General features: G+C 38.1%; 2 protein-coding genes across 5 annotated transcripts; one reads left to right on the forward strand and one right to left on the reverse strand.

Moving 5' to 3' along the window:
- Nucleotides 1-1,070: 1,070 nt before the first annotated feature.
- LOC108237415 (E3 ubiquitin-protein ligase AMFR) lies at nt 1,071-12,635 on the reverse strand. Of its 4 annotated transcripts, XM_017418818.3 has the most exons (14): nt 12,480-12,634; nt 11,616-11,931; nt 11,448-11,540; nt 11,145-11,309; nt 8,104-8,256; nt 6,995-7,035; nt 6,291-6,423; nt 5,852-5,985; nt 5,323-5,433; nt 4,845-5,041; nt 4,645-4,748; nt 3,738-3,872; nt 3,403-3,593; nt 1,071-3,136 (listed from the first exon to the last, which is right to left on the reverse strand). In XM_017418818.3, exons 2-14 carry the CDS (start codon nt 11,874-11,876, stop codon nt 2,983-2,985), a joined length of 1,872 nt encoding a protein of 623 aa, XP_017274307.1. In that variant the 5' UTR covers nt 11,877-11,931; nt 12,480-12,634; the 3' UTR covers nt 1,071-2,982. The 4 variants fall into 4 exon arrangements, with proteins under 4 accessions (XP_017274307.1, XP_017274303.1, XP_017274304.1 ...); XM_017418814.3 differs by having other exon boundaries at nt 4,645-5,041; nt 12,480-12,635; XM_017418815.3 differs by having other exon boundaries at nt 4,645-5,041; nt 12,461-12,606.
- Nucleotides 12,636-14,389: 1,754 nt separating this feature from the next.
- LOC108237333 (delta-type opioid receptor-like) lies at nt 14,390-17,753 on the forward strand. The gene is made up of 2 exons (XM_017418678.3): nt 14,390-14,726; nt 16,368-17,753. The coding sequence occupies exon 2, from the start codon at nt 16,397-16,399 to the stop codon at nt 17,468-17,470; it is 1,074 nt and encodes a 357-aa protein (XP_017274167.1). The 5' UTR covers nt 14,390-14,726; nt 16,368-16,396; the 3' UTR covers nt 17,471-17,753.
- Nucleotides 17,754-17,956: the final 203 nt, after the last annotated feature.

Genomic DNA, 17,956 nt, shown 5'->3' on the forward strand with positions numbered 1-17,956 from the left:
AGTCAACAGAGTTCTTGATGTGATGGGGTGTGTTTCCAACAAGGGGAGCTAAAATACTAGCCAGATGTTTTGCTATGTTATATGTCACTGAGTTCATGCTGCTGACGATAGGTCTGAGAGGTGTTCCTTCCTTATGTATTTTGGGGAGACCAGGCAGGGAGTGGCTTCCCCCGGGTATAACCTGTAGTACAAAGATTGATTGATAGTTTTGTCCTTCTCCAGTTTCTGCAGGTAATCCGTGACCTTCTTTTTGTAAGAACTGGTTGGGTCCCTCTTTAAGGTCTCATAGGTGGTGCTGTCACTCAGTAATGTTGATACTTTTTCCTGGTACTCAGAAGTGTTAAGGATTACTGTACAATTTATAGCCAATGACATATGGATCCATATAAGTCATTGTTTATAGCATTTCTTATCTTTAGTGGGCGGAGTCAAACGGTGAGTCAGGGGTTGGGTCAAATGTTTGACCCTGCCCATAAAATCTTTAACAACTGTAACAACAGAAAAGCCGTTGATTAAAATATTTAATATTGCCATTATGTCTTTAATTGTTCAGCCAAAGAGTCAAGTCTCTGCTGTGACAGGTTATTTCGTAGGTTGGAAATTGAAAAGTTTGAAAACTAGTGTATTGGTTTGATAAAAATAAAGGTTTGCATGCTTTTTGGGGTGGGGGCTCAGGTACTGTTGACTTTTTGATGTTTCTGGTGTTTTGTGACACAGGGTTTCTGGAATTTTACCAAGTTAAATCAAAGCCTTTTTAAGATATTTCAAATACCAATATTAAGTATCAAATTTTAGTGCCTTTCATTTGAATCAATCCAATTTATTAAAAAACAAACAAACCCAAAAAAAAAAACCTACAACAGTTTTTCGGAGCAGATCTACCAGATTAGTTTGTGAGGAAGACTGAATGTCTGTCAAGAAATTCCTTCCAACAGAAGAATGTCCAAATGTACAAAATAAAGTCATAGCTAAATGTATTTCAATACCTAAATTGGAAAATCTGGATATGTTTAAAACTTTTTAAAAGCCTAAAAGCCACGGGGTGGGAACAATATTAAACAAAATGTGTGCACAGTTGTTAGAAAGCTGAAGAAGCTCTATTTATTGAGTCTTTCATATCAACATATTTTACAAAAGGCTAGATTTACAGAAATTGTTATCTAAACCATCTTTGATTTAGGCACAGAATACTTGAAAGCTCAGTCAAAAAGAACAAAAAAAAAAAAGTCTGGTTCTAATTATTTAGGTAAAAGCTCTTAAAAGTAAACCATGACCAAGAAAATGTGAATTGTTTAAGTTACCAAGTGAAATATGCTGCAACTAAAAAAATTTAAAAAAAGCTTTTTTTTTTCCTTTTTTAAACATCTTTAAAATTAAAATTTAAAACCTATATCTTTAGCACTCTCAAGCAAAGTGAGCACTAATAAGAACAATTAAGATCACAACACTTCAGCTTTTAATGGAAGTTGGTGGGATCTTTGGGATAAATAGATGGACACAAAAACGCTTGTTGACATTTAGCGCAGGTCTCGCCCACACTGCCGCTTGTGCTGCAATGATAGAAAAACAATAACATCACTGTGTCCATTGATATGTCTCGATCAGCAATAGATTTAATGAAATTTGATAAATTACCCAGAAAGCTAAAAAAAACAACAACAAACAAACCAGTCATGTTGTCCAGTGATGTACTTTAAAAGTATTGGAGAGGTTAATGTTCACCGCCATTATTATTTTTCAATTAGCACTTTAAAGAATGATTACACAAAGGCCACACAAATTAAATACCTTAAAAGGTTTTTTTTTATATTCACCCTCAATCATTCAGCCAGATTTGCTGTCTAAGTTTTTGAAATTGTTTAGAAACGAGGCCTTACGTCATTTCCAGTTGGAGCACAAGAACCTCATGAATTAGCGGCATCCAAAGAGTGCAAGCAGCAAGGGGAACTGCTGCAAACTATCTTATATAGCATCTGAATCTGGTTTTAACCCCCGACAGAAAAATTATATTAAAATTATATAAATTATTCTACTGCTCATTTGTAGAAGGTAGCTTTAAAAGAAAAGGGAAAGCTGAGGTAAACACCCAGTGTACAAGTACAAACTGTAATCTGTCCTCATTTCTTGCCAAAGTATTAAAAAAAAAAAAAAAAAAAAAAAAAGACTTATGCCAACTTCCCACTTTTGTTAAATAATAGAATGCAACCCGTCTGAGATGGGTGATAGAACACACTCGACAGACAACAACCCATGCAGGTCAAAAACACTTTGCAGCATGATTCTGATATAAACATTCATGGCTGACTGAAAGGCTGACCAATATTAAAGTGACATTCTCTTACTCAGAGGTAAGAAATAACAAAATTAAATTTAAAAATTAAAAAAAAAAAAAATCTTGCTACTTAATTCACAGTTGAAACTCTTTAACACGACACACTGAGATACCAGACGACCTTCATCTGGAATACAGAGCTTTCAGCCATGAGCAAAACAAGTGACCAAACATGTAATAAGGAGAGAAAAAGAAAAGAAAAGACTGTATTAGCTTCACCTACAAATGACACCTCCGAATACTTCATGTGAAATATTTTTTGTAATATTTTCTGAATGCAAAACATGCAAAAAACAGCTTGATAGCGAGTCCAAATCTTGACAGATACTGTCTAAGCTGGTGGTTGCGATGTGTGGCACAGGAACAATGGGCAATGCAACCGTGCAAGTCCTGACCAGCATCTACCCATTCATGTTTAGATAATGCTCCAAATACTCAGAGTGGAATCAGTGATGGAGAGGCCACTTTCAACAGTCTCACCTTCTTCAGGCAGCCCAAAACAGTCCACAGGCCATGTTTGCTATGCGTTTTAATTACAGTTTTAAAACAGGTGATGACCACTGATTAAACCAAATAGGGAAGGTTGTTTTCGATCTCTTGTTGCCTCTTGGGATGATGAGGTGGTACAGTCTCCTGATAAATCTGTAGAATCAGGGGGCAGGTTCTTGATGGTTCTGCATGCGTCTCTCTGCAGCTTCTGCCATGGTTCTACGTCTCAGCACCGTCAAGTCCAGTTCTGCCACAAAGTCCTCCTCCAGACTGGGCAAATCCTCCTGATCCTCGTCAGTCTTGTTCAGATACCTCCTACAGAGAGACAGAGAAAAAGAAAGAATCCTTATGAGAATAGACAGGAATGAAGATATTAAAAAAAAAAAAAATCCCTTAAAGTATTTACAAACAAAACTTATGGAGATTTTCAGTAAACTTCAGACCTGTTATCTATCCTGCTTGGGTTCACAAACTAAACCAAGTGCACACTTGACCATACAATAAATAATTTCTCTCAATACAGGCTTCATCTGAAAATGTCTTCTTATGAAGCACAAAGCTAAAAGCTGTAGCATTCCCACCTGCGTGCTTGCTGAAGCATTTCTTCTTTTCTCTGCTTTAGCATCTTCTGCCTCTCCTCAGCGGACTTGGAGAAGCGACCACCTCGGACCTCCATGTTGTCCGATTCGTCGAGGTTCTGCTCGGCAGCTCCACTGGGACCTGCGTCATCATCTGCTGCAGAACCCGCCTGTAGAGGACCACGTTCTATGGCCTTACAATGACAAAATAAATCTCAAAAACTGAAAGAAAATTTGAATAATGCGATGTTTGTAACATTAACTCAGCATTATTTTAACAAACAATTAAATGAGTAAAACATAGCATTGCTGTTAACATTTAACCCCAGCTGACTGACCTGTGCGGGAAAGGGCACCTGGATCCGCCCCTCCAAGATGTTGTCTGTGGTGACCTCCACAGAGCGGGTCAGCTGCAGGTCCTGCATCACCAGGTAGGAGGGCACCTGAGGGAACATCTCCTGAATCTGATGGGCCTGTTAACCAGAGGGTACATTAAGAAAAAAAAATAAAACAAAAAAGAAAGAATTACTAAAATGCAGAGGGAAGAGCAAACCAGAATTTGTGGAGGTTAAACTAAAAAGCTCTGCAACATCAACTTATAATTTGAGTACACAGAACTTTATATATTTTTTGCAAAATCTTGTTTAATTATCAGTGTGTAAAATATTTTTCAAAGCAGAATCCTGATACTATGAGACTCAAGAAACAATGGTGAGCATTACCACAGAAATGTTGTTTTTCATGTTTATTTATTTAAAAAGGGACCATGTACAGTAATGAACAGGGTTACCCTGTAAATTTTAATGTGTATTCCCCAACAGGCTGGTGATAAAACACATAAAAAAGATTTAATTAAATCTACAAATGAATGTAAAGCACACCAACTATGAAAAACTGAAAAACCTAAAAACTGACAATGATGCTGTTGACATTTGGCGTTCGAATTAACATGATTTTTCACATGTAATCAATTCCCTGCAGGTGTATCTGATAAATTATTCAAGGAAAAAAATGATGAGAAGGGAAGAAATTGAGAATTCATTTACACAAATCATCGTGATATATAATAAATAAATAAAAAATATTGTGTTCAAGAAATCTTATATTGAGAAGAAAAGAGGAAACCGAAGACATAACTCCAGTTTGTGCTGTCCTCAGGGTGGAGATATAAAAAGATTGATATCTTCTCTGTCTCCTATAAAACCAATTTAAAAAATCCAAGATATCGTATAAACAGCAGCTTACCATGGCTGTCAGCTGGGAGTTGTTGGCCTGAGCGATACCCAAAATATTAGTGGTGTGCATCACCTCCACTGAAAAACTGGGCAGCCAGCTGGCAATACGGGATCCTGCAAGAATGTATGAAGAACCCCGCAGAGTTAAGTTTTCAGACACGCTACACGTCACTGCTGGATCTTGTGTCTGTGATGATATGGCAGACCTACCATCGAAGTGGAAGAAGTGATTGTGTTGGTTGATGTGTGGCCTCGCATCTGGAGCTGCTCCAACTGGGCCGATGTTATCTTCCAAACCACCGCCCTGCTGCTGACCTCTCACCTGAACCCCATCTCCGTTAATGTTTAGGGATGTTCGACATGTAGGACATGATGTGTCCTGCTCGAGCCAGGAGCGCAAACAGGAACTGCAGAGGGACACACACAGATAGCATTTGTGTTTAGGAAGTTTCTCATCAAGTTTGACATCAGGGTTTCTAAATAAATATATGTATGCATGTACTCTGCACTGGAATTCTGTTAAAGGTAGCTGAACTAAACTCAGATCACAGGTAATATAATTCCTGCCTGTCTTGGCTAGAATATTTATCTAAAATAAAGCTTAAATTTCAAAAGACTCATATCATAGCTAAAGGTCAAAATAATATTTAAAATGTTCTACATAACACAGAATCAGTTTCTTGTTTACTTGTGGAAAAGATGACCACATGGGAGTTTGCGTGCTGTCAGCATGGCATCCCAGCAGATGGCACAATCATCATTATTGGCTGTGAGCTCTTCTGCAGTAGCAACAGCAAATCTGCACGAAATGCACAATATACACAAATGTCAATATACGGATGAAACACTAAATGGCTGTTGTGAAGTCAAAATATTGTGGTCAAAAGAATAACAATAATGAAAATGTCAAAGAACAAAAGGTTTCGTCTAAAATACATATTTCTCTCTTTTTTTTTTTATTTGCAACAACAATAAACCAGCCACAAGGTAGCACAAGCCGGTGAAAAGAGAACAGCCAACAGAAAAGAAATGTGCAACAACAATTGTAAAAATATATAAATAAAAATCAGCAAACAACAATAAAATTATTTTTCAAGAGACAGAAAACCATTCAGTATCATGTCATCAATAACTGTATAACGTGGCATGCAAAGCTTTCATTTAATTGATAGCAATCCAGAATTTATTTATTTATTTATTCCTCTACATTTTCTTACCTAGCCTCCATGTTGTTGATGACACGCAGGTAGTTCTTGTGTCTCCGGATTCGACGCTGGACCTCGTGGAAAAGATATCGCAGCTGCATAAAGATAACCAAGCTCGCCATGGACAGCCAGATGTTACCAAACAGCTGAAGAGATGAACATACAGACATATAACACTGAATAAGTGGAGCAGAAAGAAAACAATGTTTTTATGTCGAGTTGAAAACAAATCGTTGACTTTTTAAGTGTACAGCATTTCATCTCTGTGCTCATCTGCCCACAGACTGGACCACTGTTTGTTGAACTGCTCTGCCCTCTCTGCTTTTAATTTGACAGCTTGATCCTGATCTGTTACTCCAAAGTAGATCCTAGATGTACGTCTGTTTTCACTGTCCACAATCCAGAACACTACGTCACTAATTCTGAACCCTCTAATCACGTGATGCCTTACCAGCATGTGGATATGGTGCATGAGGTCCAGAAAGAGCATAGCCAGCTCCATGATGAAGTCTGTGTAGTAGACATATGTGCCCTTGCTCTCCCAAGTTCCTGGATGGTTCAAATCCCACAGATGGATGGAGTACCTGAGGGTTAAGACATCTTTCAGGTTTCAGGTGATATGTAGACCATATAATGTGTGGAATTTAGCATTTTAGATAAGTGTTTGTATGGAACAACTGAGATACAAATATAAATAATACTGTGGAACTGACAAGACTGCAACTGGTAGAATGAGTAACAAATAATACAAAGATAAGTTAAAATTTATAATGCAGTATAACTTTTCTTTTACACTCAGTTAAAGCAGCAAAAATCTGCAAATGCAGCAAATCAATCGGCTCAAAACATCGGCTCAAAACTCTTTGCAGTGATAAACTTCCCTGCAAACATTTCCTTACTAAGCTTTAAGATGTTGCCCCTTGTAATGATAACTAAAAGGTTTCTGTATCTGAAACTTGGTTCATTAAAGATGATAAGTTGTTGTATACTACTGAAAGCATAAAAGAAAGGCTTTTACTCCAGTGGTAATGGATACAGGCAAAAAAACAAAACAGAGTTTCTAACATTAGCCCAATTCTAAATTTGCAATTGTACTGTCCCATCAGTACTGCTGCAGTCTGTGTGCACATGCTACACGGCTTTAAATGGACCTACCTCATAATGACATGTCCAGTGCGTACTGTCACCAACAAACACTAAGGAAAAAGTAGAAATACAACTCTTTATGAAATACTCCCCACACTAACCACTACCAAACATAAATCTACAATTATGGCTTTAAAGAATTAGTTCAGAATTCATAATTGACACGAACCCATATAATATGGGTATTGAGCAATACAAACATCATTTATTGATTCAATATCAAGTTGACGTCACCATCCACGTGTGGAGCCAGACTCAAATCTGGTATTACAGATAAGAAAATGTCCTATTTTCTAATAGTATTTTGAGCTTACGTAAAAATGACAGAAATAGTCGCTTCACATGTGTATTGGCTGATATAAACCCCCTGCCTATTCCCTGTGGTCAAATGGGATAACATCAACTGATGGCAGCAGTCTGCATTTATCTGGTCTGTCCTGGGGCTTGGATAACAAAGTATAATTGGTGGATTAGCAAGGTAACCATTTTCAGCATCAGAAATCTGGTTAATTGCTTGCTTCAGTCTAAATCAGCAGCAAACTATGCTAAAAACCACACCTGCTCTGTAGTAGGGTTAGGGGGTAATACAGTGACCTGCACGATCATGTTAAATAGCATCATCATAAACTGCTGCAAATTTTAAACAGCTGTTCTCAACCTTGTGAACAGCAGCCAGAATGAGTTGAAACTTTGTAGTTACGTTTGCTGCCACTCTTGCTGTGTAGCTGTAATAGTTTTTTTTTTTTTTTTGTGGTGATGCCTACTGTTTTGGGTAGAAACCCTGAGTGAGTGTAGCACGAGGCAATTGCAACTATAAATAGCAACTCACTCGCATAATGACCAATCTGCTCACTTTATAGCTTGCAACAAAAAAGCTTGACTGTTCTATGATATGTATAGGGTCTCTAATTTAAGAAACCTAGATTATCTATCTATTAAAAGCCCATGAGATGACTTCAAATCACATGCAATAATAAGACAATAGACAAGCAACATTAGGCAGACAGTAATTTCATATACAAGGTTTAATTTGCCTTAAAAATAAAAGTTGTACAACATTTCTATGCTTTTTTTATGTCACAAAAGCTCGTCTCGATTCTTAAATAAAAGGTTCCCACCTCTGCAGCCATAAAGGAGAGGGTGTGCATGCCATGGGAAGCTCCTAGCAGCCCACAGACCACAGCCAGGCCACAGCAGTCCAGGAGCAGAGAGACCAGCAGACAAAGTACTCTGACATGGCTGTTCATTGGAGTGGACGGGGAGAAAGACAGCTGTAAGGAAGAAAAGCCAGGGTATTAGTATGCCGTTTTTCTCTCACGGTCTTCTTTGTTGTGTCCTAGGGCAAATTGGGGTCACATTGCATGCGTTTGTGAACGCTCAGATGAATAGTTCTAGATATTATATTACTATCACATCCTCTTGGTTAAAGCATAATATATATGCATAGTATATTCACATCTCCAAGAGCTTTCATGTCTTCAAGATGCAATTAGATTTTCCTGACCATGGAGAGTTCGTTCATTTGCCGTGCAATATTGTTGCATCCACACAACAACCTTTCATTGCTGATCATTAAATTTATCAACAAAAGACGAGTATTACAAACTTTGAGTTCAGGCTTACATTCTGAGTTTCTCAACTTTGATGTCAGAAGATATAGGAAGATTACTGATGCTTTAACCTGAACCTTTCAGGCAATTCAGTGCAAAACAGAGAATTGGCCCCTAAATCAAGATAGTGACTCAATTTAATTCTGTATTCCTCTTTTTTTTTTAGCATAGTTTACTTATTCATGAACAGCCTTGACTTACAATTTCCCCTCACATAAAAGAAACATAAGAATGTTATCTTCAATTTTAGTTTTATTCTACAGAAGAATTATGGAAAAGTTTTGCAGGCTGCAGCAACCGGAGCTGAAAAATACAAAGTCTACATTCCTGACCACATTACTCTATGTTGCTTCGGAGGTGAAGAGCAAAAAAACAAGTAAATCTAAAATGTTTTCTCAAATTCAACACACCAATTTCAGCTCATTGTTGTCGTTATCACAGAACTGAAATGTATTCTGGAGGGGTGGTATGTGATTTTTACAAAAATAAAAAATGCCTGCAGCATTTACGAGAGACCTCTTGCAGAGACGTTCCCAAATGGCTTTAAAGACAAAATGCAAATAAAGTGACAGAGTCAAAGTACAGTAGATAGCAGCAGCAAATACTTCAAATTACTGTGCTTGTATGTGCTGTAAGACTGCTGCGTCTTTTTTTTTTTTAATCTGCTGATTCATAGGCTGCTTTGCACTTTCTCGTATGTTCAAATACATCAGACACAAAACAGTCACCAATGAGCTCCCTCTACAATTCTCAATGCGCTTTAAAGAAAACACACTTTGTATCACAGCCTGCCTCCTCTGCTCTCCCTATAGACCTCCTTTCTTGTATTTCACGCTGTGAGGACGCATCTACAGCAGATCTCCTGCTGTGGAGTACATGTGTAAACACCACATGTGGAAAAAAAAAAAAAAAGTCTGCACATTCTTCTGAACGCCTCTGATGTCTGAATGATGGCTGTGCTTTCCAGTAAATTGTAGCCATGCTCATTCCTGTTTTTTTGAATGAGAATCAGGTTATCGCTCCACACAGAGGAGAGGATAGTCTTGTTCAAGCAATTTATTTAAGAGCAAGAAAACTGTGTTTATCCAACTAAAACCAATGTGACAATGTGTGTGGACGATGGTTAATTGAAGAAAAACTTAAACAAGAAAAAGCAAAGTTTCCGCTTAACTCCAATCTCCATACAATACTGTCTTCTTGCTAAACTTCTAAACAACCTTTAACTTCACTTGATAAACATGCGTCTCTTGTGAACATGCTCAGGGCAAATTTAAATCAATTGACACCTCAAATACAAGCCTTTAAGATTCACAACCAGACAAGGGAAGACTGTAAACTGACTCTGACCTACTTATGAAAATTACAACAGCAGAACAGACACAACAAAAGTTACCCAAACATTTCCTCACCTAAAAAAAAAACAAACAAACTGCTAAATCTTTCATTCAGAGTTGCTTAACCTGAATGTGTTATCTTCACCCTAAAGCCAAAAACCTGCAGTAAAAGAGAAACAGGAAAACACCTGGCGTGAGTGCAGCCAACTAGCTTCAGACAGAAAGAGCTTAAATAAAAGCAGGTCTAGAGTTAAGCTCTGAGACAAAAAACAGCACGCAGTTATGTAGACAAAAAGCATGTGGAGCAAAAGATACTTTTCACAAAACTATGTTTGCAGCGCGAGTGGTGGAAATTACCTTTACTCTAGCCAGTCAGCATTACATCACACCTACTAGAGAAACTACAGTATTTCTTTTTTAAATGTTTGTTTGTAAGAAGGCAATTCAATTTTGATATTTCGTTTTGCCCACCACGCCAAGCACAACCTGATACAGGGGGCTTGTTAATGTAGCAACAGCATGCCCGACGAACAAGCTATTAATAGATCCGGAGCTGGAATAAGAACGTCTGCGCCCAGACTTTTAGGGGGTTTTCAGCACACCTTTTAGAAGTGTACAATAGAAAACATACAAGTTTCTAGGCTGGGCATTATAAAAATGGGCTTTTGTTTGTGACACTGCATTTACTCTAGGTCAAGGCTGTTCCCAAATATGTTCAGCATATAAGCTTTGTAGGAAATAGTTGTGTTTTTCCACAGCTAGAACATATTTGGTTTGATCCTTTTTTGCTCATTGGCACAAAACCAAAGTAGGAGTGACGAAAGGCACCAAGAGAGGCGTTCCCTCTCAAACAGAAAGAAAAGCATGCATTTCCTAAACACAGGGAAGATCTGTTAGAGTAATCTGAGTTTACTGGGTCAGTAACAGTTGACAATACAAATGTGAAAATTACTGCTGGTTAATGCCTGGAATTCATAATATTCAGGTATAAGAAATAACAACCAGAACAGACTGGTGTTTGGTAAACACCTAGTACAAGCTGTTTAAGGGTTGCTGAAATTCTCAAACAAATTTTGATTTATTTTTTACCTGAAGCCAAAAACCAGCCAAACCTAAACAATTCATCTAATTTTATTTCATATCAGGCCTTGCTTGGTGTCAAGCGTACATTTGGCGGACAAGGTGAAAATGAGTGACACAGTCAAACACACTTACATATTCAAAGCGGTCTTTGCAGAGCTGAACCATGAGATGGAGAAAGACGAGGGCCGAGAACCACAGACACCACATGACCACCTCCTCCACCGTCTGCACGTTCAGTACTCCGAATATGAAAATGAACTTGTAGAAGATGAAGTTCCAGAACTTATCCTTGAGATGCTGAAGAAGAAGAAAAAAAGGAAAATGAGATGTTTCCATAAGCTACAAAACATCATAGTATTTGTTGGGAAATACATGAATGATTTAAGACATTTAGGTAATGTGTAGCTAATGGAAAAACAAACCATATTCACTCACCTGCTTCTCACTGACTCTAAGCGGACCGAACACCACATATTGGATCATTTTAGCAACTAACATCAAAGAACAGCAGAATGTGTTGACCAAGACCTGTGAAAACACGGAAGGTATTAGTACTGGGGCAATATTTGCATTGCAAAAACTCTCAAAGTGAATGGCACTTACCCACACGAAGAGGCTGTCGGTAACAAGGTACCACAGGACAGTTCTCGCCAGTTCTGTGTTCCCGATGCCATGACTGCTCAGATGTTCGAGGTCGACTTCGGAGGGAGCTGTCGGTACATCATCCGTCTCCAAGGCCCCAAAGCCCGGGTCAGTGACGGTGGTGTAGGCGCTGAAGATGCTGCCAGCGAGCAAAGCCACGCTCAGCGCCGTGTAGGTCTGCAGGCTGGGCCACGGAAACCTCTCCAGGAACAGCAGAGGCATCGCAGTGGTCACGGTGCAACTCTTCGCTTGGTTCAAACTGTGTCAGTCCACCTGCCTGCGAGGGGAGAAGCTAGTTTAGCAAACGACAGCCCAAACTTTAACGAGCTGTGCGTAAACATTAACACACCAGAGCTGGCATGAGGTAGTCGTTAAATCATGGCAATAGTTGAACGATTACACACAAAAAAATAAATAAAGCAACCAGCGAGTCCACATCAAGTTATTGCTAGTTTGCTGAAAAATGCTCAGCGGACACATTAGCAGAAACGGTGCGAAGGCTAACCTCTTCGCAGTTACGGTTCAACACTTCCACTGTTGAAGCATTTTTTATCCATTTTATTAGCCGAACTCGACAAAAGACATTTAAAGTTGTGACCGCAGAGCTGAAATCACCGACAAACCACAAAGCAAACCCGCGGCAGCAGAGTGAAAGCTAGTGGGAGTTCACGCGCAGAAACGTTAACGTTATTTACCTGAATGACGTTACCTAACTAGCTCGCATGCTAGCGGATATTAGCTACGTATCTTGGCGCTGTTAATAAACTCCAAACAGCAGGCAGGCGTGTGTTAAATCTGTCACTTACGGCGCAGACACGGACTTACAGGCAAGATCCAGGGGGGACGTGCTGAGCTCGGCTGTGTGGTTTTACAGGAGCTGCAGTGAGAATATAGAAGTCGACAACATTGTGTTGTTTGTCTCACCGAGCAGGCAGCTGGTCGGGAGATGACGTCATCGCGACCATTTTAAAGCGGCAGCGATGGAAAATGTTCCGAAACGTCATCGGCTCGTTTTAAACACTTATTCCTCCCACTTTGCGCAACAGTTTACCAATTTACAGTATAACAATTTTTTAAAATTAAATTACATTTTTATTAGAAAATTAAACTGGACTGGCTGCTAAAATATGTGTTTAATTTCCAGGATATTTTTTTGTTGTTGTTTATTTTGTTTCAAAACAATTTTTTGCTGTTTTTCAAGCAGTCAGACTTTCTTGTAATCTTTTAAAGTTTATGTTAAGCCATCAAACTCTTACCTTTGAATCATTCAGGCATAAAAAGACCTATAAACTCCTATAAAGAGTTTTGTGTCAAGACATTATGGACAACCACATTTATAGTGAATTTTAGTAAAAGTAGGCAGTTTTATCAATAGAGTTGAACAAAGAAACAATTTGTTCCCATTTATTTTACTGAATCAATGAGACATACCAAAGATAACACAGTTTTACAGAAATAATATGTATTATTTCTCATCACCAGTAAGGTAATTCCCTTCAGAAAGTATTTACAAAGCTCACAAAAGACTACAAGAAAGTCTCCCTTCTAGGAGGTAAACTATAAACAAACAGGAGTGCTTTAAAACTTTTGCACAGAACTGCACTTTTAACCAAATAGTAGAATTTAATACACAAATTGACTCTCTTGTTTCACTCAAAACATTCAAAGAACATGGGATATTTAATAATTACAGCATCCATTTGTTGAAAAAAGTTTCATCTGAAATAAGTAAAAGCTGATAGCTGATTGACAGAAAATGTATTTGCGAGTACTATCATATCTTCCACAAATATTTATCTTATGTGACCTGAACTTCATAACCTCATACCCAACCTGGAAACCTTAAAACACTGAGGGCCCAATAATATTCTGACAAAACCTGGTTTATCCTAAGAATAAGACACCTTAAAAAAAAAAAAGGTCGGTCCAAAAAAACACTACTTTGAGTTTGAAAATAGATTTGACATTTACTCCCCAGTCAACTCTCAGGTCAAAAAATCTGCAATCAATTTGTATCTTAAAGGTAAAAGTGAAAAACTTTATAGGAATAACTGAAGAAAAAAAAAAAGAAATATAGTGTAAAACAAATCTTAATACCAACTGTTTTTAAAACAATTTGAACTCAACAATCCTTTGTGTAATGAAATTCTCTCCTTTGGTTTTGTATATTTTTTATCTCCTTTGTTTGCCTCCATATTGGCAATTTTATTCATGATTATTTCTACTTCCAAATCACTACAAGTGGCGTTATTCTATGATCTGAGAGAGGAGTTAGGAGAAAAAAAGCCTTCAGATAAAATTAAAATGACCCACCAGCCACAAACAATGGAAGTGGTGAAGCCTATTTTGCATCTTGATTTGTGTGACAGCAATGTTGTTGGCCAGGATGGCTGACTGACTAACAAGGCTTCTCTGAGTGACTCTCGAGCTGACCTGTAAAACTCTAAATGCCTGAAATTCCCCAGCTAATAACTAGATGGAGAAAAAAGTGTAAAAACAAAGAGAAATCAAGTGGAAAATCCACACACAATTAAGTGTTCTGGCAAAAAAATTAATAATAATAATTTTATTATTATTTCCACACGTACAAAATCAGCCATAAGGAATAACAGCCTTGCTGTAAATTTCCACAGTGTTAAACTCCTTCCTTTGAACCTCACACCCCTCCGAAAGAACCAAAATATTACTATTTTACCAGCAACGCTCACTGGAACACAAACTACCATCAGAAATCTACAGCATCGGGCCGAGCATGTCCCAACAAGGGCAGAGGGGAAAGATAAGGAACGCAAATAGTTTTTTTTTTTTTTTTTTTTAAAAAGCACTTCAAACCTGAACCAGGCATTCAACAAACCAGCTAGGTAATCTGGAAAACACTAAACAGACGTGAACAGAAAGTTAGAGACAAACATGAACCAAAAGAAGAAGAGACATCTCAACATCAAGCAACACCTTCAGACCCCAAATACAAAACACCCAAACACAAGCTAAACCAATGGAGTGAAGAGTGTTCAGAACTTTATCTCTTCACAAATAAAGACCCAACACAGCTCTACAGGTGAAGATCACAAGGTAAGGGACACTTAAAATAAATTTGTTGGTTAGTAATTTGTTTAGTTTATATATTTATTCATTTTTGTTTGGGAAATGGGTATTATAGGTATAAATACGTAGGCTTTAGGTAGATTTGTATACACGTGGGTGGTCATATGTTTTTTTTTTTTGGTTTACCAGTCAGGAAGCCAGGAGGAGGAGGTGGGGCAATGAAGCAAGCAGTCATACAGGAGCTAGAACAGGAGAGGCAGCAAGGGATCCTGTGATATCTATCTCATTGTTTGCCTGCCAACGTGAAATAGACCTACCACTGAACTACATTTGTTTGAACCTTTCCTTTGTACTGCGTAAACCACAAACCCATGGTGCATTAAGTGTTTATTTGAGTTACATTCGCCTTCAATTAGATCTTTTTATTTTATTGTTTTTATTTTTGGTTTTCATGGACAAATAGTCACGACAACTAGTGAAAACAGTTTGGAAACTGTACTATTGTTTGAAATAGTGAGAACAGTAATTGATTTTCCTGTCATCTCATAAATATTATCACTGTGTGGTCAAACACTGAAATAAAATACTGTGGTTGATTAAAAAAAACAACCTTTGTGTTACTGTAATCATCTTAAATCACTACAGTTATAGAAAAGTAAACTAGAAATATTACAACCCCAAACCAGATGTGAAGTGGGACGTTGCATCAAATGTAAATTTTTTTTAAAAATCCCAAATTATAATGTGACTATAATATGGGTTTAGGAGATTTGAAATCATTGCATTCTGGTTTTAGTTACATTTTACACAATGTCCCAACTTTGTCAGAACTGGGACTGTAAACATTTTAATAAACAACAAGGTGTTTTGGGATTGAAAAATAATTGTGTCAAAGCTGCAAAAACCTTTAAAAAAACTATTTGCTAGACCTTGGAGAGACTAGTTGGCCTGATACCTTTAAAGATTAAAAACACCAGCAGTCTCCTATTACTGTTTAAATAAATAACTACAGTATATGAAATGTGCAACAACCTTGTAAGGGCTGTGTGCAGTTATTCTTATTATGACAGGTTCCAGTTTGTCGCAGTTATGTTCATGTGTCTTGAAGATAGACACAATTATAATGTAATACAATCAAATGTCTGGGGAAAAAAAGAAGGCAGACATTTGAGGCAAAAAAGGGGGACTGTCACCAGAAGTAATAGGAGACTGTTAGCAAAAAAATAAATAAAATTTGATACACTGAGATGTACTGGTAGTGGGATCCGGATCATATTCACTGTTTGACTCTGTCATCTGCATGCTGATGGATTATAACCCTTTATCACATCAGACACCTGACTGGCTATTATTTTTCCTATTAATTATTGTTTTGTTTTTTAATCTGTCCTTGAAGATAATTAGAGAGCTAAGCCTTGTCAGCAGCATGGAAACCTGTTGTCAGTTTAGACAGGAAGTACAGAAAGTACTTTTAAAACCAACAGCTTATCTAAGTTTACTAAACTAACTAAATGTAACTGAAACCAAAACTGGGGCCTCTTGAGATGCTGTCACGAGAAAGGAACTTTGCACTAATTCATATCTGGTTGTTTGAAATAAAACTGTCAGTTCATTTAAAGGGAAGTGGAGCCTTGACTGTTCAGCAGTTTCATTTTTTTTTTCCTGCAGACAACACTGAAGGAACACGTTCTCCCAGCATGAACTCCTCATCTGAGCCGTCTCATTCAAAGGGCCCCGCGGAGACTGACGGTGGGACAATAGCGGCTTGTGTGATCCTGGGCCTCGCCTTCCTGATTGGAGCTCCGGGGAACCTGCTCGTGATCTGGACCATCCTGAGATATGTGAAGCGGGGCTGTCACACCGTGGTTCTCCTCCTGCATCTGGCTGCCGCAGACTTGCTGATCCTCATCACCCTGCCTCTGTGGATCTACTCTCTGCTGCGGACCTGGGTGTTTGGAGAGATAGTCTGCAAGCTTTTTGTGCACATTGACATAGTGTGCATGTTCAGCAGCATCTTCTTCATCACCCTAATGAGCGTGGAGCGCTTTTTGGCCATCTGTCACCCATTTCTGATGATGCGCTTGAAGAGTGAGCGCATCATGAATGGATGCCTTTTGTTTTTGTGGCTTCTTGCTTTGCTTCTAGGAGTTCCTGTATTTATCACGCAAACTTTGGATAAAAGTGATGGCGATGAGCAATGTTTTTCCAGGGAATTCACTTCTACCACCCAAGCAATCACCTTCCTATGTTTGGAAACCTTACTGGGCTTTGTGTTTCCTTTAATTACTCTAAGTGTTTGTTACTGTCTTGTAGCTGTGCAGCTCAAGAAAATGAGTTTCAAATCAAAACAAATGTCCAAAAGTCTTATTAACGCTGTTGTGATTCTTTTTATACTGTGCTGGCTGCCTTATCACATTGTCAACGTTATCGACGTGCTGTGTATTCAGCTTTCTAACACAGAACATGAATGCGTACCGAAGAGTCTCATCTTTAGCACTGGTGCGCTTGTTTTTATCAGCAGTTCTGTGAATCCTGTGTTGTACGCTTTCTTCGCCCGGAGCTTCAGAGGAGGTCTAGGAGAGTCTTACCTGGTCAAGCTGTTCCAGGAAGTGGCTGCTAACACACATAAACTCTGGGAGCATGCACTGCAACAGCAACCAGAGGGCAGCAAATGTGCAGACAGAGCTGATGTAGAGCTCTCCGCTTTCAAAAATGTGAGTGTTTGTTCTGAAGCTACTAGTCTAAGCTTCAGTACTGAGTTGAAAATGTGAGCAAATGTGGTTAACAATGATAATGTGGTGCAATTCATTTGTTATCACATACTTTGTCCCTGCTTTAATTCACATTAATCCAGCAACAAAAACAAAGTTTTAGGTGTTTTTTTTTCTGTAAGATCTTTTGTAAAATTCTGAATTTTGTATTGCACTTTCTGTTTCGCCATCATAATTCAAGAGGCATTTGTAATTTTACTTGCACGAAATACATGTTCTTGAAGTTTGCTGTGAATTGATTTTTCATTTTGACAATTAAAGAATTATTATATTCTGTGTTTGATTTAATAGTCTGCATGTTGATTGTTTCCTCTAAAATGTACCTTAAAAATAAATCCGAAGAATGGTTCAGCAGATCAAGATTAGACATCATGTATAAAAAGTCACTTATTTCTACACTGAGTGCTTTTAAAGGCTCGTCACTTACATATCATCCAGTGAGTGGCATCATGACTCATTAGCTGGAACTTCTTTCGGATGGTATTA

Source organism: Kryptolebias marmoratus, linkage group LG15 (assembly GCF_001649575.2).
Source record: "Kryptolebias marmoratus isolate JLee-2015 linkage group LG15, ASM164957v2, whole genome shotgun sequence".
Taxonomy (NCBI): domain Eukaryota; kingdom Metazoa; phylum Chordata; class Actinopteri; order Cyprinodontiformes; family Rivulidae; genus Kryptolebias; species Kryptolebias marmoratus.